The 21,244-nt window shown below is 40.0% G+C and overlaps 1 protein-coding gene across 23 annotated transcripts in view; it reads right to left on the bottom strand.

Moving 5' to 3' along the window:
• Window positions 1–6,514: 6,514 nt before the first annotated feature.
• Window positions 6,515–21,244, bottom strand: part of EPB41L3 (erythrocyte membrane protein band 4.1 like 3) — a 96,680-nt gene continuing 81,950 nt past the window's right edge. For 6 of the 23 annotated variants that reach the window (XM_064705884.1, XM_064705894.1, XM_064705887.1 and 3 more), the window contains 12 exons: window positions 21,043–21,108; window positions 20,376–20,567; window positions 17,103–17,177; window positions 16,587–16,688; window positions 15,112–15,840; window positions 14,475–14,597; window positions 13,572–13,964; window positions 12,385–12,516; window positions 11,859–11,957; window positions 10,739–10,819; window positions 10,359–10,475; window positions 6,515–9,124 (listed from right to left, as the gene is read on the bottom strand). In XM_064705884.1, coding sequence (XP_064561954.1) covers window positions 10,365–10,475; window positions 10,739–10,819; window positions 11,859–11,957; window positions 12,385–12,516; window positions 13,572–13,964; window positions 14,475–14,597; window positions 15,112–15,840; window positions 16,587–16,688; window positions 17,103–17,177; window positions 20,376–20,567; window positions 21,043–21,108 — 2,103 coding nt within the window. In that variant the 3' untranslated portion in view covers window positions 6,515–9,124; window positions 10,359–10,364. The remainder of the gene's footprint in view (window positions 9,125–10,358; window positions 10,476–10,738; window positions 10,820–11,858; window positions 11,958–12,384; window positions 12,517–13,571; window positions 13,965–14,474; window positions 14,598–15,111; window positions 15,841–16,586; window positions 16,689–17,102; window positions 17,178–20,375; window positions 20,568–21,042; window positions 21,109–21,244) is intronic. The other 17 variants (XM_064705888.1, XM_064705896.1, XM_064705898.1 and 14 more) reach the window with 10 other exon arrangements.

Here is a 21,244-nt window from a genome sequence, read left to right as displayed (position 1 = left end):
AGTAGCTGAGCACACAAGGCTACTTTGACCAAGCAGATAATTTAAGGTGAACCTCATTATCAAATTATGTACAGCTGAAATCAGATCACTTGAGAGTATCAGCAATAGCTGCTTTGCATAGTTTCATGTAGGTGAAGAGGTATTACTGGTTTAGTGTTGAAATACTTCAATCTTGTTCACACAATTTATAGTTTCATGCCTCTTTATGAGGGGGAAAACACAAATGCAAATATTACTGCATAATGAAATCCCTTGAAATTTTTGCTCATGGCTGAGCCAACAGCACAGCAACTGTGCAGGCATTGGATATAGACTCTATTCCCTAGTTCCTCCCTGGCACACATTAAAAATATCATCAAATAACAACGCAGCTGTTGGTATCTAAAGACATGATTAGAGATACAGTTTAGTATTATATAACCTGAGGACATGCTGTGGAATTTAGCAACATTATGGGGATGGCCTTTTCCACTCTTATCTCTCTTCATTGAGGTCTTCAACTAATAGCATGTAAAGGTGAAATATTCCTGTTTCAGACGGTGGATGGACATTAGTCCATCGTTATTTTTACTCCTTTTGGAGATAGCAATGCTAGTAATTTATGGCTAAGAGTACAATATACCGGCTACATGCTAACAGAAGAGATATGTTGTCTTGCATATCTGAACTTTTTGTTACACCTGTGGTACATTTTGTCTGATTTATTTTTTTACCAAGCATCACTCAAACAAATCGGTTGTGTTTCCCTACAGAAGTTCTGCATTAGCACTGTCTGCCTTACCTCATTTTCCTGAACATAAAACCTCAAGAGTTTAAGAAAACCCACATAGCTATTGGTTGCTCTGTATCACCATCTGCTGCAACACTACTCCCTTATTTTACTTGCACATACCTAGAGGTTTTCTTTCTTCCACATGATTGTTCTTTTATGAGTAGCCACAAGATTTTTCTTCCCCTTTGTAACCATTGTTTTTGCCTTAAAGAAGTACAAAATTTAAGCTGTAGACACATTATAGAGTTGACATGATAGCAAAGATTTTTACTGAAACGTGTGCATAAGATGCAGCTTTCTTGATCTTGAACTATTACCAATGACCTTGCCTTTCAGTCATATCATCTTCCCCAGGCTCAAAAATAAGTTCCATCATACATAGTGAAGGAATTGATTTTGCCACCACAACATGTCAACAATACTGATGCTTTTCATTGAATTTTGAAAAGGCAGTTGGTGGGATCTTTTCACATCACTGTGAAAGCCAGGTTTTTAGTTTTGGCCAAATTAGTTTTCTTTTGACAAAAACAAATCAATCTTGCTCCAAATCACTAGAGCAATGGGGTTTGGCCTGCCACAGCACTAAGTGGCTTCCTTGACACTGCAGGGTTAATTGCCAATAGCAGATTAACATACTTCACTGGAGAAACTGGAATCAGCTTCCCCCATTGTCCATATATTTCTGGAAAAACAAGGACATATAATGACAAAATTTGGGTAGGTAGCCAATTGGGTGTACTGTTGTCTCAACATCCATTAGCTTTAATTGCTGGGGTGATTGATGTACTTCACAATACAGATGGAACATGCAGGGTGCCAGCCAAGGTTTCTGTCCCCCACAAGGCTATGGCAGAGCCTGTGCTTTGCCTGCGTCTCTTCTGCTATGCCATCTTCCTCCTGCAGCATTAAATGCACTGAAGGACACTTCAGTAGCATGACTGGTGTGGATGCATCATTTCAGTGCAAATGTGCCAATGCATCAAATCAGTGAGCTGATACCTGGCCTGCTCAGCCTGTGTCACAGCAGCCTGGCTTGTGTGGATCAGAACATTTCACTGCATTCCTAAGGTTTATGTAAGGGTCATGTGTACTAGAATGGGAGGAAACAGTCCCATTCCTCAGCCCTTGCTCTGAGCAGATCAGGTAGAATCGAACTGCAGTTCAGAGACTGCAATGCTGGGCCCAAGGGAAGACGCCCATTTGGTCATAGGCATTTTCATCAGTGGGAATAAACCTGGCAGTTTATTCCAGAACAGTTTAGTTATCAACATAGCAATGAAGTTACCTCCTTATTCTCATACACTAACAAATATCACATTTCCTGGGGGTTGTCCATTTTGCCTTCACACAGAAGTTCTAATGTGGTAACACACATGACAGAGCTGTTTCTACTAAACAGTGCTGCAGCTGTAAATATACACAAATTGCTTGAAGAGGAGCAATACTAACCCTTTCAATAAGTTTCAATAAGTGATAGAAATATGGGCTGGCTGAATCCACATTCCTGGGCAAGATCACAGCAAGGCAGTGTAAAGGAAGACTGGATGCACACCACGAGCTCCAAAAATTTCCACAGAAAAGTGGAGTGCAACAAGGAGAGCCTTTACTAAAAGACTGGATGGAGAGTCAGAAGGACTTAAGTGAGCACAGAGGAGGACAGGATTGAGACAGAGAAGTGTGGAATGTGTCTACAGAGAGGGCAAGTCATGGGGGACAACAGAAAGGTACTGGTTTCTGAGCCTGAGCCTGGAGAAAAGCTGCTGTGCTATCTCTTGTGGGGGAAAACAGGCTGGCCTCCAGAGTGGGACAGAGCAGTTCTAGATAATATTGACAACATGACCCTAGATGTAATATTGAGAGTTGGGGGACCAAAGCATGCCATGAGAGGAACTAAAAATTTAGGAAGTAAAATTGTGGTAATACACATGACACTGTGAGGAGAAAGATCCCTTGAGATGCAATCATGAGGATGTGTTGAGGCTGTCAGGAGTTGAAGTAGACAAAATACTTCTACGGCTGTGAAAAAGGCAAGTTGAGAGTGAAGAGGAAGTAGATAGGCTGGTAAGTCATTCTGCTTGTTGATTCTGCATGTTAATTATGCTCTCCTTGGAAGGTATGGGCAGGAGCCCATGCAGGAAGAAGTAGAAGCAACAGGCAGGACACAGATTGCCTTACTGGGAGGTGGGATTTATTTAAATAGTAGTTTAATATTGTTAGAGAAAAGAATGTTTACTGTACTGAAGGCAAACTACAGCATTTTCATCATGCATGCTTTTCAGTGACAGGTCAGAAAGAGGAATAGAGAAAGTAGGGATGGGGCTTGAAAGGTCTGAAAGCAGATGACAACTCATCAAAGCTAATGGACCAGAAAACATGAAAGGTCCAAGTGTCAATGTGAGGGGAAAATGAACAAATGTTGAAAGAGATCAGATGAAGGTTGAAGAGGGAGAAAGTGGCTGTAAAAAATATCAGAGCGCTGCTTGATAAAATCATTTATGGGAAAGACACCAGGGATGAGAAGAATGAATCAAGACTGAAATTTGTAGAGAGATACAAAAGCAAAGAAATAAGCACTTAAGGATTGGATGTATCATTGTTGTAGCACTTGAAGTGGTTATAGATGAGTTGGTAAGACTGCAGGACAGAGAATTAGCATGTCTTGAAAGAAGGTTGATAGGTGTGATAAGAAGCAACAGTAAAATGAATAGAAAGAGAAGCATCAGATGCAGTTTGCTTAAAATCTGGGAGAAAAGTTGGAAGAAGAAAAGATGCAGGGAGAAGCCTGACAGATCAAACACAGGTGGGTTAAGTTGGAGAATATGAAAGTAAGCAAGAAGGGACAAAAAGAGTTTAAAATAACTGAGAAGTGGTGGGATAACTATTGCAGGCTGTCTTCCCAGAGTAAGCAGATGTGTCCTCATTACAAGAACCATATCACACAGGTATTCAAGTCAGTCTTTTATTTCTGTGATATCAGGCCACATGTTGCAGTGGTTTGTTGTTCCCTTTTTATAGAAGGATATGTCAAAAAGTACCTGTACTGACATCTCTTCTGATTGCAGGAAAAAAAATCTAGTTACATGTCAATCACCAGATGGCCTTTTAAATAGAAAAAAAGAAACAACAAAAATATATTGTTTAATGGATATTCAAGAATGACTTCAACCAAATATTCTTAGAATAAATATTGTTCTGTGAAAATGTGTGGGTGTGTTAGTCCAGTAGCTTAGGATTTAGGAGCTCCAAAGATGAGTGGCTAAATTGTCACCACCTCTGTGGCTATATAAAATGATTCACATCTATCTAAGTTGTATATTGATTAGAGATTGGACTGCAGGAATATAAATGTCTTTAGAAGCCCTCATATGCCAAATGCATCAACTGTTTGGCCAGAAAATCAGGATGTCTGAGAAATAGCCTCCTAAATCCACTAAGAAAGGACATCTGGGCTAGAAACACCCTTGATTTAAGGAAACATCATATTAGCTGGACTTTTCCTACTGGAAAAGGCTTTGAAAGCTCTTAATTATTTACTTTGTATACTCAGATGTATTGCTTTAATTTGTTTCTTTGCATTTTTGTACAATTTATGATACACCCTTCCCTGAGCCCTTTAATGTGCTTTGTCTAAACTTGTGTCTTTTACACTATAGCCACCCAGGACTATCTACCCAATAACACATGACCAGTACTTTACCTGTGCACTGCAAGGCAAGGCTTGTGTGGGAACACATCCTCTGGGCTGTAATTCAGGCAGCTTGAAAGCTGCACATATTCTGGGATCTGCTTTTTTGCAGCTCTTGTTAGCTGACATTGCCCAGGCTTTGGTTATGCACAGAAGTTAGGAGTCATGGTACACCTCACCACAGCAGGACAGCAAAGATACTTCTAGAAAATGGAAAAGAAATTCCTAGCCAACTCTGGACAAAAAAACCTCCACCCCACCCAAGAATAAAAGGTTTGTAATTTAAGTTTTGAACTGGAGAAAGTAGAGCTGGTAGACTGTAAAGATAAAATCTAATGTATTTAAAAAGGAAAACAATTTCCAGCGTCAGAACTCTTTCTCATTTTTCTTTTCCCTTTTATGTCACTGTAGTCATGCTCAAAGACAGGCCATTAATTCTACTTACAGTGAGTGATGGTCATTTCAGCTGCAAGGGTGAGGTCACTGATTTATGGAGGTTATAGCTGAATTTGGGAACATGAGATAATGGAGGAAAGTTGACTGACTTTTTTTTGTGTAATTTGAGCACATTGGTTTCCCTTTAAACAAGGATTTTTGAAATTCTGCTCCAGAAGGCCTTACAGGAACCATTAGTTCCAGCTGAGGAGCAAGACTGATGCCAGAAAAAATGGTAGAGGTGGAAACAAAAGGTATAAACCAGACTAAGGTACAGTCTGAACAGCGGCTAACATTATTCCAAGGTAATGAAATAATCTGGTTACAGTTAGTGAATGTGGAAACGTATGGAAAATCTTTCTATAGAAAAACTAACAAGATGTCCCATTGTTTATCTATATGTAAATCCTTGAGGTGGAACTACAAGATGCATAAATAATAATAGTCATTTTAAGTATGACCGAGTTTTAATTAGGAAGGCTGGTATTTTGTGTTGCTCCAGAGCAACCACAGGCAGACTTTGCTGATGTGGCATAACATTAGTGACAAAAGACACAGAAACCCACTATTGGCAGTGTAAGATTGATATAGCCTTTGGAATCTATAGATTTAAGAAAAGTGCCTATTTTTCTTTCTTTAAAAAGAATGTAAGAAATTGAGTTAATGTTTCTCAAAGCAATCTACTTGTCCAGCCATAGTCCATCCACAGTACCTCAAACCACCACTGTATCTTGGGATCTATAGAGGACTGCAGGAGATCTCAGCATTGCCTTGGGCATGTCACAAACCTTACAATAGGAAACATTATTAAAAATAATGATTTGATTCCTAGTTATGAGAAATCTCAACCATTATTGCTCCGGTATAAAAAAGGGAAATGTATTTCTTTATCTCGTCCTTAATTCCTGTGAAGATGTAAAGGTGAAGCTTGTAAATGGGTTTTCTGACCTGAACTGACAGAACTGTTTTGGTGTAAGGAAAGAAACCTGCAGCAAGACTTGCCAGTGTGACTGCCAAACTGAGGCCTAAACTCAATGTCCAATTTATATGCCATGAACTATTTATCAGGAGCTATCATTTTGCAGATACAAATTGTTGTACAGATGAAGCACATCATCTCACCAACTGCCTAAATCTGCTCTGGGAAGAAATAAGGCTAAGCTGTTAAACCCTTGCTTTGATCTAGTATATGGATTTAGAAGCTCATTAAAGGTTTTTTATATTTGCTTGAGCACAGAAACACCATTACTTGCCATTTGTAATGAGACAGCCTTAAAAAACTTTAGGGGCATAAATTTTAAGGAATTCCAAGCAGCCTTAAAAAAATGTCAGTGTGATGTATTCACTCTTTCTGTATGTGTAATGGTCACTATTGCTGTGGTCGCTGGCTATGCCCATTCTTGCCTGGTGTGCAAAGCCCTTACCACAATGGCTCAGAGTAGTCATTTCTCTCAGGATTGAAACTGGGATTCCAGTTGTAGCAAGTAAGGCTGCCTCCCTGGCTGGTGTCTGTGTTGGCAATGCTGCCCACAAATAACACACTGAGGGTTTGTTTTCCAGGCTGGTTTATGTTGAGAAGCCAGACAAAGACCAACAACAAATGAGAAGAGACAGAGACAAAAGATGGTTGGTAGAAACAGGCAGGTGCTCTTTATTTCATGTGGCACAGCATTAGGCAGACAACCCAAGAAACAGTTTCTAACAAAAACCAAAGCTATAACTTCCAGGAACCATCCCCCAAACAAGGGTCTACTACCAACAGTGGCACTGAGATGTCCTTGCCTGTCCACTCTCATCTCCTCATAGTTTATATGCGCTTAGGCGGTATCTTAGTGGTGAGTGTCCTTTCCAAGGAGACTAACTTCCTACAATGCAACATCTTTAGACAGCGTACATACTGTGCAGGATCACCAGAGTACAATCTCCTCAAGCCATGCTAAAATATAATGCTAACTCTGGAGAGAAGGCTGTGCGATGGCCTCATGTCTCTCTGAGGTAATACAATGCTGTTTCCTAGCTGACAACATGAGGGGCACCTGAAGGAGGATCGGTATGGCTTCAGAGTCTGTTTTTAAACTCCTGATGTGGTAGTGAGGACCTGGTGTGCCACCGGCCAAGATGGGGTGAGGACCTCCTCCACCCCGACCGCCGCTGGGCACCAGCAGCACCAGAGAGCTGAGCCTACTCTCACTCAGGGGGATGAGAACAGACATGGTCTTGGGCTAGGAGGAGGAGGAGGATGAGGAGAGGGCCATCAAATATCACAACAGACTGTCAGTTTTGCTTGGTCATTAGGCGAGAGGTAACAATGAGGCGGGGCAGGGAGGGGTTACATCGTTAGCACTCCAGATTTAAAGGCATGAAGAATGGCTGGTGGAAGGAAGATGTTTTGGAGACTAAGGGCAAAGCTTTAAAAGCCTTGGGATATTACTTTTAATTATTATCTACAGGTTATTCTCTCTATATATACTATTTTTCTTTCTAAATTATGAAAATAAACATTTATTAACAAGTCACTGGGTCAAATCCTGCTCTCCACTGAAGGCAAATCCATTGACTTCAATGGGAGGGAGCCCCGTGTAAACAACGAAGGGCAAATTTGGCCCTTTATGTCCTGAAAAGTCTGCTTGTACCCACTGCCTTTCAATCCTGCAAGGAAATAGAGATTCAAGGGTGAACTAATCCTTACAAATTTCTCTTAAACTACCAGGGGAGTGTCAGTGAGATGCAGCAAAGATGTAAAAAAAAAAAAAAGAAAGGAACCAATAAGTAATACTGCTTTAAAGAGAATTTTATCCATGTTTCAGAGCCAAAGTACAAACAAGAGAAAAAGAGAGTGGATCTGGATCAAGCGCTACTGGCCTTTACTTTCTAAGCAACAACAAAATTCTTCATTTAGCTTCGGTGAAATGTTATACAACTACAGAAAACAGAAGGAACCAAACAGTCCTTTTCCTTTGCAAACATCATTTGCCCAAAGGTGAACACTGTCATCCCTTTGGATTCTCCGCTAACTCCCACTGTCTGCACAGTGCAGTGTCAGCCACTGAAGACAAAACACATCTACTGTGCACATGAGTGAAACCTGTGGTGTCTTACAAACATAACATTTCGATGTTTTGAATACTAAAGAACACTAGGTGCTTTTAGACACAGAACAATACGATATCAGATGCATTTACCACTTTTATTTCACTATGCAGAAACATACATTCACCATGTGTTGTGATGCAGCTGACAGTGTAATGGATGCTATCCCTTCCGTGGGTATTAGAGCTGGACACTAGCGAGTTTTCAGTGGACGTTCTGTACAGGTTAAGGCTTGACTCAGAACTAGATAGTAAATGCTGACCAGATTCTCAAACAGATTTTTTTTTTTCTCTGAGAACAAAAGGGAAATCAATAGAAAACCATCACGGTTATTTCAGATTAATAATCTTCTAAAGCTGCAAACTAAGTAAAATACAGATTTTTTTTTCTCCAAAATAACTACATATAATTTACAAGGTTAGGATCTGTGAAGGGTGACTGGAAGCTGACTCTGAACAATGCTGACAAAAATCATTGAAGTTAATATACTAAAATCATTACTACCTCATAAGGTATTCAGTCAGGTATACAAAGCACACTTTGTAAGCATTATATGTTTTGATAAGAGTAAAGATTCATCATTGTTTATCGGGCAGTAATAAAACCAGATGAAACAAATATAAGATTCAAGTTGTTTACTGAATAAACTGTTATTGGCACATCTAATGTGTGGTAAAACATTATACACAGTACCTATACAGCTTCTAGCATTTTCGGGGTAATCTTCATTTACAATATTCGTAAACAAAAGGCTTGCCACCTAACAAATTTTAATTTGTTTAGACTTTCAGAAACTGTGAAAGGCATGAACTGTTTATGTGTTACATGAGATCACTGTTTATATTGTTTATGAACGTGCAGGTAAAGCTGAAAACTTAGACATTTTAAGAAAATTAAAAATGCTGCTTTTCTGTAATTTTATTGTTGCTTCATGCAATATTGTTTAACTGCTGCTGATTCAGATTGCTTTCTATGGGAAGGTATCTCTGCCAGTTTCTTTATTAACGGTCAAGATCAATTCTTCTGTACTGAAATTTTCCATAGACAGATACAAGTCAGTCAGGTTGGAACTGAGACTCCGTATAGGTTCTCGTATTCCTACTGGTATGCATGTCTGGATTCATATGCATTCTAGGTTATTCCTGCAGAAAAGAGAACTAAGTTAATTATTCAAAGCAACTACACTCTTGCAAAAGAAATTTTGTCAATTTGTTCATACAAGAAAAGCTGTTTGAAAATGGCATGTCCCACTATAAGCAACTTGGACCAAATCCAAAGTCCACTGACGCCAATGGAAAGAATTAGGGACATCAATAGACTTTTAAGCAAGCCACATTGAGCTGTCTCTGAAACAATTAGCAGAATACCACAAGAATCACAGCTACTCACTCCTTAGTGACTGGTTCCATCTTCCAAATAAATAACTGACACTGAAATTCAGTTTTCTTTAGGGTCTGTATATCCAAAAGCAGGAGAGCCAAAGAGCTTCAAAAGGTGCTGTGCATTATACTCTGTTACTTACACCAAGTGCTAGGGAATACATATTGTTTTAAGAATAAAATGCTGCTATCGATTCAACAAATCTGACAAGCAGCTTTTTCTTCCCCTTCTGCATACAGCATTCAAAGCAATTTGTGCAATGGTGCTGGCATTAAGAGCTTTTGCATAGCAGGTTAGTATGCATGACATGTTTCTGCACACAGAATAAATATAGGAATATTGAGACGTCTGTTTAGCCAGCCACTATTGGAGAGCATGCCTTAGCTGAGTAAAAGCTAGACGCAAGGAAAGCTGCATTATCATCTCATCCTGATAAACAATGCTGCTTTAAAACATTAAATGTTCTTTCAAGTACAAGAAAGCCAAGACACCCAAATATCGACAATCTAATTCACTGCGTTTAAAAGCAACTTGGACCATATCTTAGCAAGTCGGGAACTGAAACATAACTTTCAACGTATCTGCACAAGACATTTAAAAAGCAGCTGTAGGTTTTTTCCCTTGGCATTTTTAAACAAAAACGCACACCTTTAAGAACAAATTGTTTTTGTTCTTAAATGACACAAAAGCGGACAACAGATTTTTTATGACTTCAGAAGTAGAAAATTAGACTATAACAAAGCATGGACAATGAGGACTTTTCAGAGAGCCAACGAAAGCAAATGAGTAGTTTCTCTTTCTCCAGCTGGCACTGTTTAATGAAGGCAGATGTCGAGAGCTGAATGTGGTTTACTTTCAAATATCAGAACTGATAACCAGCAACTTGAAAATGCCAGTGAGAGAAAGTGAAGAGTTAAAGGTGAAATATGGTAGGAAAACAACATCTGCAACATGCCAGCCCAGTAAATGCCTAGGAAAATCATCTGGTCCTCTTACCTGTGGTCAATCCTCTCCATCTTCTGGTGTGATTTCTGTCTCTTTATGTACCACTACTTTGGTCACTGACATGTCAGGGTGCTGCTCTTTGGCTTCTTTAATTGCCTGAGCCAGCGCCTATCCCAAGGAAACCACAGAAGGGCAAAAACAAAAAGGAGGTGGAACATGCATGATCAATAGCAAGGTGGAGAGATCCATGACATATTACACAATTTACAAATGAGGAAAATGATTAAAATATGAAATATACCATCACTGATTTAACTACTATTCCAGTTTAATATAAGGCATGCCAGTATGGATATCTGTCAAAGCAATATTTAGAAATGTTCTCTTTTTCAGTCTTCAGGGTAGCCTTTTTAGCAGTTTGTAGATTTTACCTGATCATGATCAATATCTGCATCTCCTGTGATGACTATTCGTTTTTCAATTCTTGTCTCTGAGATGCCTCCTTTCACAGTCTAGATGGGAGGGACAAAAATGCATGTCAGTAACTCACTTTAGATGCTGCCATTCTCATGACTGGACCAAAACAGCTCAAAGAGGCGACAACCTGGACTGCAAATGAGCAGCTCTGGAGTTGGCCTGAATGCTCTGAATGGACTAATGACCTCCAGATGTCCTTCCAACACAGGTAATTTTATAATTTGAGTTAATCCGCACATGCATCAAGAGAGATGTTTGTGTGTCAAAAATGCCAAACTTTTCCCATGAAAAACAGAATGGAAATACAGACAGCCCCATATTCAGACCTATTTAAGTCCAACTGCTTGCTTCAGAATGGCATACGGGCCGCCATGGCCTTTGTATGGCTCATCTACTAATGGAAGAACTTCAATGCAGAAAGATGAAATCCTTCTGTTCTCAGTGAATATTGGCAGGAGAGCTGTCACAGCACTTAGAGAGTTTCTATTTAGGGAGGAACTGTTATTTAAATGCTACCGTAGAACCTGGAAGACACAGCAGGGTTTGTCTGTGCAGATGAGCTTCCAGCCTGGCTGTGGGCAAGTTCCTCAGGGTACCAGCCAGAAACACATCCAAGGTGTAGGAGCTGACTGAATGTCCTGTTATGGCTACAGGATACAGATTCACTATGTGCAGTGCTAATATCTCAGGGCTGAAAGGCACAGTCATGTCAAAAGAGCCTCATGTTCAGACAAGTTATTCCTTCCAGGCTACCATATGATGCCAATGTGGGTTTACTCTTTCCAGTTCCAGGTAGCATTTGCAGCTAAATCAAGTGGTTCTGTACAGCAGGGTTTTGTGCTTGCATAGACATACCTTAAGGGTTTAGGATTCATGTCAAGTCATTGGATGATGTGTTAATCAACTCAGCATAGCCAAAGACAGGTGAATAAAGACAAGTATTTATGGTAAATTTACAACATTTTGTCAAGAGAATAACAGAACGTGTTCCCTTTCTGAAATAAATCATAGAACCAAAGACAAGATAGCATACACCCTGGTGGAAAAGGAGCTCCCTGTTTTCTGAGGACTCACTTTGGTGATATGTGTAGTAGTTGTAGTGCTGGTGGTTTCAGATGTGATCGTTTGTGCACTCATCAATACACCTGGTTCAGAGTCAGCACCACAATCCACCTAGAAACCAGAACAGAAAAGCAGTTACCAAAAAAATTATCCTGAGGACAGAACTGGACTGTTAAACTTCCCTATTTCTACCATTCTTCATAAAGTGAGTACCTTATGCTATGGAAAAACTGCTATGAGGGCAACCATGCGTGAGTATTTCTCTGTGTATCTGGAGGCTGTCCTTCCCCTCTGGACGCACAGATGAGAAGATGACACTTAAATCTGCAGTTTCATCAATGTTCTGGAAAGGCCCTACACCAGGACGTGAGAGTGACCCTCAGGTACGTTATTCTTATGTACATCCTCCTCATGCTAATATTTAATACCTGAACAACTTAGAAAAGTTCACACTAAAACATACACTTAAAGATGGGTAAAGAAATGGGTTCCTTAAAGGCACGTTAAATTAGACCATGTCTTTTGCAGAATTTCTTACCTGAGAGGACTCATATGTAATGGTTTTTGTTTCTGTATGGACTACTGGCACTTCCTTTGTTGAAATTTCAAGGGTTTCCCCACCAGTGGGAACACTGCTGAAACTTATAGTCTCAGTCTTCACAACTGGTGACTGCATGAACAAAAAAAAGAAGGAATTGGAACATTTAGCAGAGGTTATGGATTTCTCAGGACACATTTTTTTTTTTTGTTTGGGGCAAAGAAAGAATAGCTAAAAAATGTTCTGAATTAAAAAAAAAGTGAAAGATAAAATTTTCTTAATTACAGTGGTACAGTCATGTATATAATGCTGGCAACATTTAGGACTTCCCTGGATTTTAGGAAAATAAAGTCCAAAGTGCTCTAAATGCTACAAGAGGCAATGGTCACAACTTGAAAAACAGGAGGTTCTCTGAGAACATCAGGAAACACTTTTTCACTGTAAGAGTGACTGAACACTGGCACTGGTTGCCCAAGTGTTTATTCCCAACATTGTGGAATGTTCTTCCTTGAAGATACTCAGAAGAAGCTCTTTGGACATGTTCTTGAGCACCAACTCACTCTGGATGTCCCTGTCTGATCAGGGGATTGGAGCAGATGACCTCCAGAGGGCCCTTCAGCCTCAACTGTTCTGAGAATCTGAGATTCTACATTTTCTTAGAATGACAAGAGAATGAATTCTGTCCAGGCTTAGTCTTTTTATCTCTGGGGAAAAAACCCTGCACAAAACAGCTCTTGAAATTCTACTAATGGGGATAAGATAAGGAACCTGGTCTGTTTAAGACACAGTACACTTATTTATAATTGCATCAAATATGGAAAAAACAATCTGTTTCCTGTCTTTGGGGATATGTGAGCTTTGCCAACCTCGATGGACTTTCCCAAACAGAATGCTAGCTGATCTTGTTATCTGTTGCATAAAATGCCATGAAATTTGGTACTTCTCTGTAGCATGAAAAGCAGTTACAAGTAAAACATGCATGGCATTTTGCTAATGATGGAAACCAGCAGCAAGCCTTGCAGGTGACATGCAAGGAGGAAATAAGAGGAGAAAAAAACCTGCTTTCTGTAAAAGTGCAGTCATACAAGCTGTGCACACTTTATTTTCAATGACAGCAATTAACTTAGCCTACTATTAGCCTACATTCACAATTCAGCACAGACACGACCAATTTAACAACAAGTTACCTCAAAATGAGGTTTTCTTTCCAAAGACTCTGCAAGTTGGACTGTTGTTCTGTGCTCCTCCGCCTGCTCACACGAAGCAGCGGCAGCGACTCCTTCCTGTTTGGTTAGGGCTTTCCCAGCCTCCTCCCTTTTTTCCTCCTTGGCCCCCTCAGTCCCAGCAGAGCCCTCCTTCCCTTTCACGCCGGCAGCCACCGCCGACGCTGCCTCAGCCTGGGCATCCAGCGTAAGTCCGGCCACTTTAGCAGGATCCCCGCCTGCATGCACCTCCATCCCATGTCTCTCCTTGACAACTACAGTCTCCTGTACAACCTTCTGCACTGTATCCTGATCCGGCTGAACTGCTTGCTTCATGTCACTGGAAGTTATCTCCTGAGACGTCGTCGTGTCTATTCTCTGCAGGGAAGGAGGAAAAAAACCCTCAGCATCAGAAGCAGACAACACTATCTGCAGTAGCGCCCAAGATTAATGTACTGTGAACATAAATTTAAAAAAAATGGGCATTATATTTTGCCAAGTTATTTCTCTCACGTTGCATGGATTTTTGTTCTTGGGATATTATCAGTATAGCAGAAATGGAAAACAAGGCAAGAAGCAAAATTTTTAAAAGTGAAATTTTCATGTTGGTGTTCTTCTCATTGGTATTGTTGTGTGAGTTTTTACAAAGGCAAAATACAGCACCCTACAAAATGACCAAAATAAAATGAAATAAAAGAAAAGCTGGTTGTAGCCTTTTTTTTTTTTTTGATGAAGCTTCTGTTGTGATCCATTGAATCAAAAGAAAACACACATGAATACATGCATTAGTTGTACAGTTCCATATTGTGCAAAAAACCACAATATAAGAGAAAAGCAAAAGTAATTGGTGCATGGTTATGATATCGATGGAGGGAATCAAGCAGCCACCTGAGCCCAGGTATGGGAAGTAGAAGTAACCCCTCCTATGAACTCAGTTGGTTTTCTGGCGGACTCTATTAAAGTGAAGATATCTGAACCATCCAAGGTTTTTTCACTGGTGGACTGTTTAGTCTAAATAGACAAAGAAATGTAGAGTCATACACAGAAAAAAGGCAGACCCATATGCACAGACATATTAATTGCCAAAACCAGAGGCAGAGAAGGAGGAAAAGGAGAGAAAGTTGCAGGGGCACGGAGAGGTTGGAAACAGGAAAAGAATGGGAAAATAAATCAGAGCGAATTCATAATGGCTGTAGTAAGCAATAGTTACAAAGCGTTGTTGTTAGCATTGGCGTTTTGCTGGTTCAAGCAAACCTTTTTTTTTTTTTCCTTTTATTAACAAGCCACAGCAGCAATACTGAATTTCAGTACATAAACCAGAAAGGTTGAAAGCCTTATATAATGTCTGCTTCAGACCGTGAGACGGATTCAAAGTATGAGAGAAAAAAAATAAGCCGGGTTGGCTGCTGTCAACATAAAGCCAGGCAGCAAGAGAACCAAAAGCTAGGGTGGTGTGAAGGGATTGCCTAAAAGAAGTCATGCTTTTATCTTTAAATCGTGGCGTGAAGTCAAAGCCACTTGTTACCACTACTCTTGATGCAGACGACTCAGTAACATAGTGAGCAGTAGCAATGGTAAATGGCTGTTCTCTGGAATATCTCCACTCAGACAGGCTCTTATCTGTCCGGGCAAACGCCCCTGCTTTTACAGCTTCTCCACCAAGATGCTTTTCTGCTTTGCCAAGCTGTAAGCTTTCCAGTGTACCAAGTAACTTCAAATCCTGGTCCATCCTTAGTGTCTTTTTCAAACTCTCCTCTTCAGGACTTTGCAACTGAGATTCTGCTTCCTTTATGGGTGTCAGAGAGTCAGAGAGCTTTCTTCTTGTGCTCTGCACATCAGATCCCCGCCTGGCTTTCTCATCACTGACAGGCTTGAGGACTTCATACTTGGCCACTATTGGAACGGTTTTCACAGACTCTTGAACTTCCCTTTCCAGTTTTTGCAAAGTTTCTCCTGAAGGCTGTACCGCTTTCTCGCCCTCTTTAGCTTTACTTGTCATGGTTACAATTTTCCCAGATACGGTATCATAGGACTTTCCTAGGGTGAACATTTTCTGCTTATTCTCCTCATTGGATTGTATTTCACTTTCCAAGTCCTCAAAGCTCTGCATTAGAACGGTACTGGATTTTAATATCTCAGGTGGAAAGGCAGTTTTACTGCTCACAGTCACTACTTTGTATGCCAGATTTTTTTCCGATTCACCATCAACTACCTCAGAGGGTATTTTCTCTATAATAACCCAATCCTCAGTGCCCTATATTTGAGATATAAAAGCTAAATTAGAATATCTGCAGGTTTATCTGTACTTCAGGATCACTAAATTATGAAGATTTTTAAGAAATCAGGTTGTTTCTCCTGAAAGCATATAGTAACTTCTAGCATTGTACCTCTTAGAGCAGTTATCAAGCAAATAAACAGAATCATCTTAGGGAAAATATGATTTCTTTGCATATTCTCTCTCTTCAGAGGTCCGTATAACACAGACCCAAAAATATTACTTTTGCCACACTATTTCTGTATTGTTTGAAGCAAAATAGCATGTCAGCACGTAATTATAGTGGTGATTGGAATCAACTTGGGGTTAAAAATCACATATTGCAGTGGTTAACAAAGCTACAGTCAAAAACAAATTACAAAAGTTGGGCAAATAAGCCCATTCAAGTGTACCCTGGTTGTTACAAACATGCTGTTAATGATGTTTTAGAATAGTACTCTTTGTATGTAGCCTGCACTGAATTTCCTTGTTTTCATTAGAGCACCAAGCCCTTCAGGATTGTTTAAATGGAGAAGCACAACCCAGCAAACTGTATAAACTAAGCATACTACTAAAAATTCTGAATGAAACTTAATTGCAGCATCTTTTTTTCCTCCTCATGCAAATGTGCTATGTGATATGCTTTGACTATGCAATCAGCATCCAGTTATTTGACTTTAAGACTGTAACTTCTGTAATTAACTAAGCAAATGATGTAGTTTAAAATCAAATGAGTTAAAAATAACCTCTAGGGATGATGGGATACTTTTCTGGATAATGATTTGATGAGAAGTAACCAAAGTGCCAGCAGATTCTCCTTCCTGCAGCTTCTTCTCTATCACACTTGGCTAATAGAAAAACCAATAAAAATATAAAGTTCACCATCACTCAACATAATCTAAATTCAGTTGACAATATAAAGGAAATGCATTCTTGTGACAGAAGTGCCTCATTCCCCGTAACGTTCTCAGTGAGGTTTATGCTGGAAATGCATGCAAACTGCAAACAACATCCAAACTGCACCGTGCAAGGAGATTTCTAACTGGCAGAGAAATCAATGTCCATTAGGAAGCCATAAGCTCTGGAGAAGACCCATTCCTCAGAATTGGGTCTCCAGATTATATCTCTGCCCGGAACTTATTTAATAATAACAATAAAAAAATATATGAAAAGGGAGGGCTTGGAAAGAAAAAAGGTAATAAAATAATAAATCATTGCCATCCTTTCTGACTGCATTTCAATGAAGTATTGTTTGTTTTTACCTGCATTTCAAGGAATGTAGTACCTCCCTTCTGCAAAATTATGAGTTTTTCTGATTTTTCTGTTTCTTCTTTGGTCTAATGTCAGGGGAATAAATGATTTTAGTAAATGGAGGGTATAGATACTATACTTCACAGTAGCTCATATTTCTCTACAAATTATTAATCTCATGGAAAATTAGGAAACAGAACTAAAGAGAATCATTTTGCAGCACAGAGGTTTCCAATGAGAAGTGAAATCAGTGTCTCTCTATGGAGAGGAGACATGAGTATACAAATGGTATGCACAAGTGTAGCACAAAACCCACTAAACTGAGTAAGACCCAGGTGTGGATGCACTGTGTTTTTTTCACTTCATATGATTCATTTAACTGGGGCTGATGCCAGCTCACACAACTTCCACCAATAGCCCAGAACAGGCCCCTGCATCTTCACTCTGGGCAAGGCTCCCTCCTGAGTTTGCAGCCCTCTCTGCTGAAGCAGGCAGAAGGTGTGCCCAGCCATGATTTCAGCTCTCCCTTTCTCCCTGCTGGTGTTAGAAGTCTTAGAAGCACTTTTCCTACAGAGGGAGCTAACTGCTGTTCTATTATCCTGCAGCGTGACACCGAAACCTCCTCACTTTTATCCCATCAGCGCTTTCCCAGTGCTCTGGGAATAATAAGAGTAGCTCTATCTTGGACAACTGGGAAGATGTTAGATGTAGGCAAGACTCAATTGCCCAAGGCTTTTGAGCCCACCTTCTGGGCTGGTCTCATTTGGCCATAAGCCCCTGCAGAGCAAAACGGGTTTCTTGCCAAACCCTTTCTAGTGACTTCAGTAACTACTATACCCAATAGATATGCCAATGGAAGTCCTATAGCTGGCATGATAAAGGGGTACATATACTCGAGAGGAAAGACAGAAATTTAAAGAGAAATATGAAACTAGAAAGGGATAAATGGTTCAACTCTAAGACTGCAAGGAGATGCACGACTCCTTTATTCCTAAATTGTTGGTTTCATCCAATTCAGGTCAGATTAAACATTGACAAGGACTTTGTCAATATTATGGCTTTCATGTTCAACAGCTATCTGGCTGTAGATGTATCATGGAAGATATTTAAAACTATATTTTTCATTACTAAGAAAAACCAAATTATTTCCCTATCTATTATAAGAAACCAAGCTGTGACCAGTGGCTTAAAGTCACACTGACCAAACATTCTCATGCCATGTGCTTGAAGATCATATTTTGAAAAGACATCTTTTCTCTTCTGTTCTTGTTTTATTATAAGAAGGAGCTACAGGTAACAGCACTGAACGTATTTTTAAAGTGGATACAGTGTAACTTCTTTGACTAGCAGAAGGCACTACACTATCTTGACTTCCTCTGCATTTCTTAGTAGACAACAAGATGGTGATTTTGACCTATGGATGCCTCCAGCTTTTTCCTAAAAAAATCCCCTCTCATCAGGACATGTGAACTGAAACCATCTCACTTACTAGGACCAAAGGAATGGCCAGGTGCTATCTACTGCAAAAGTCATTTCAGAGTTAGGCTCTGATAGCTCAATTCTGCTCTTAATTTTCCTCAGAAATACCTTCATTTGGATGAGGTTCTGTGAAACAGATGTAATACTTAGATGCATGCATCCTTGCCCTTTTCCTTTCCAAATGAATGGTTAAATTCAGATGTGTTTCATCAGGGTGAAGCCTACATAGCTGTGCAATACTTTAATACTGCTTGCATGTTTTAATTAAAACTGTTTATTACATTCCTAAATTAATAAACATATTAAACAAACAGGATGGTGCTAAGTTTGCTTCCTCTGCAATCCTCTGATTCAGGCTCAGCTAGCCATCCTTTCCAACAGTTTCTTATATCTTTATTATGATAAATGCATCCTGTTCATTGTATTTATAATTTTAATTCTTAGAAGGATAAAACTTTATTTTTAAATACAATCAAACCAACCTGTTAGTAGGGTCTGTTATGATTCCTGAACATGGCAGTAGGAGCAACACTAAAGCTCCTCTGTGCTCCCCTCAAAAGGGAAGATTTGAGCACAGAGCCTGGCTTTTTTACGTATTTTAATCCAACTTGAATGCCACAGTAATGCACATCTGGCGCCAGCATCAGCCACTGGCAATAATGTGGTAGAGGAGGAGATGAGACCCCTTTCCTTGGCAACATTCCTTTCCCTGTGAGGAGAAGCTGACACTTGCTACCTGCATGCCTCCAGGGAGGTCCTTCCCCAGAGTTATGGGTCTGCAACACCAACCTCCGAGATGAGAAAGCAGAGCACTCTTTCAATTTACACTTTCCAGACAATTTTTACTGAGTTCCCTACAACATTATATCAGTGCTGTGGGCACAGGGAAAAATCTCATGACCTTTTATTGGTTTCTAATGCTAAAACCAAGAGGAACCCATAAAGATAATTCCTGCGAGACAGAAACCAGATATCCATTAATAATAGAATAAAAAAAATAACTCTCAGGCAGACCACACAAGCTTATTTCTTTTTGCTCCACTGGACTTAAGCCGAGACACTGCACTACGTATTTTATTACAACACAAATGTTGCCTTGCTACCCCTACATGTCCTTATCCACCTATAGATCAAGTAAACATCAGCTTTTAAACTGGCAAGTTTCTCACAAGCACCTCAAGAGTGCACAGCGAGCAAGATTTTTTTCACACACACACACTGCAGGAAAATGGAGATACTTAGCAAACTGCATTGGATCTTCAATGACAGTATCCAGCGGACTGCAGCAACCATCAGGTTCCTTATGGAACTGGCCAAGAAGGTCTAATTATTGTCATTATTACTTCCCTTCTCTCAGTTTTCAGAGAGTGAGAGTTCTGCCCTTTGTTCTGTATTTTCCTTTCAAGCTTGGCACCATAGCCCCCACCTGTCTCACTACACCACTTCTCCCAGCCAGTCACCATTGTTTAAATTTCCTCTCCATCACTTTCATGGTTTCTTTACGCATGGCTGGACTTCCTCAAGCTCACCGAACCTGCAACAACGCCTGTATTTTTCACCCTCAGAGAAACCCAGTTCTGCCACATGGCTACCAGTGAATTTAATTCTCTACATACACGCATACTTATATATGTATATATTTAAGGTATCTACTCTTCCTTCCATCTTTGCTGCCTGTGTCCTGAGCAAAGGGAGTGCCTGCAGGCAGGGACTGGCCTCTAACTATGGCCTCTAATCTAGTGAGAGCTGCTATAAGTAAAAATGCATAGACAAATACATAATGAAGCCTTTCAGCTCACGCTGACCTCTTCAGGCACTAGTGGTTCAATCATAGGAGCATCCTCCTGCCTTGCTGCAAGCCGAACGGGAGATGTGGAAAGCCTCTTCTCCCACTCATTAGACACAGTCGTTTCTGTGGAGGTTTCCAAGAAGGTGCGTTTCAACTCGCTTATATTGGTCTGATGTTTCATCAGATCTTCCTGGGTTTTGTCTAGATCCTAGACAGTTTTAAAAGAATAGAGCAGTTTGTGATACATCCTAAGCCAACCACACTTTAGAGCCAAAACACACAACTTGGTTAGTATAGAGGGAAGTAACAGCTCAGGGAGCCGGGGAGCACAGCACCAACACAACACTCTGTGAAAATGTGGCATTTTGAAAGAGAACAGCATAGCATATCTCGTACAAGTGATCCTAAACACACTCTTAAAGAGCCTATCCATATCACTATAATTTGCACCTGATAAAGAGGCTCCAAACAAACATACATATGCGCGTGGAGGCACACACATAGAGGCACACGCATATATCGATATTGATAGTACAGGTTAGAGGAGTCATCATAATCTGAGAGAAAAAATAATCTATTAGCAGGTGGGAGTACACAGTTCATGCATCATAGTGCAGATCCACAGTTTACCACTAAAACTAACACACATGTACGTACATGCACTGGTATATACCAATACCAACCTCTAACATAAGATTACTATGTTTGACATACACATTTTCACCCTGTATTCGCTTAATCAGACTATTCTGAAAGAAGTGAAAAAGAAAGGGAAAAGTAAGGGACACAGTATTGAAAGGATACAAAATGCTGTTTCTACACATTTCTTCACAGAGAACCGACAGTAACATGCTGAAAGAGGCGAACACCTCCAACATTGATACC

This window comes from Zonotrichia leucophrys, chromosome 2 (genome assembly GCF_028769735.1).
Source record: "Zonotrichia leucophrys gambelii isolate GWCS_2022_RI chromosome 2, RI_Zleu_2.0, whole genome shotgun sequence".
In the NCBI taxonomy this organism is placed as follows: domain Eukaryota; kingdom Metazoa; phylum Chordata; class Aves; order Passeriformes; family Passerellidae; genus Zonotrichia; species Zonotrichia leucophrys.
This window is presented reverse-complemented; position numbering and strand designations above follow the sequence as displayed.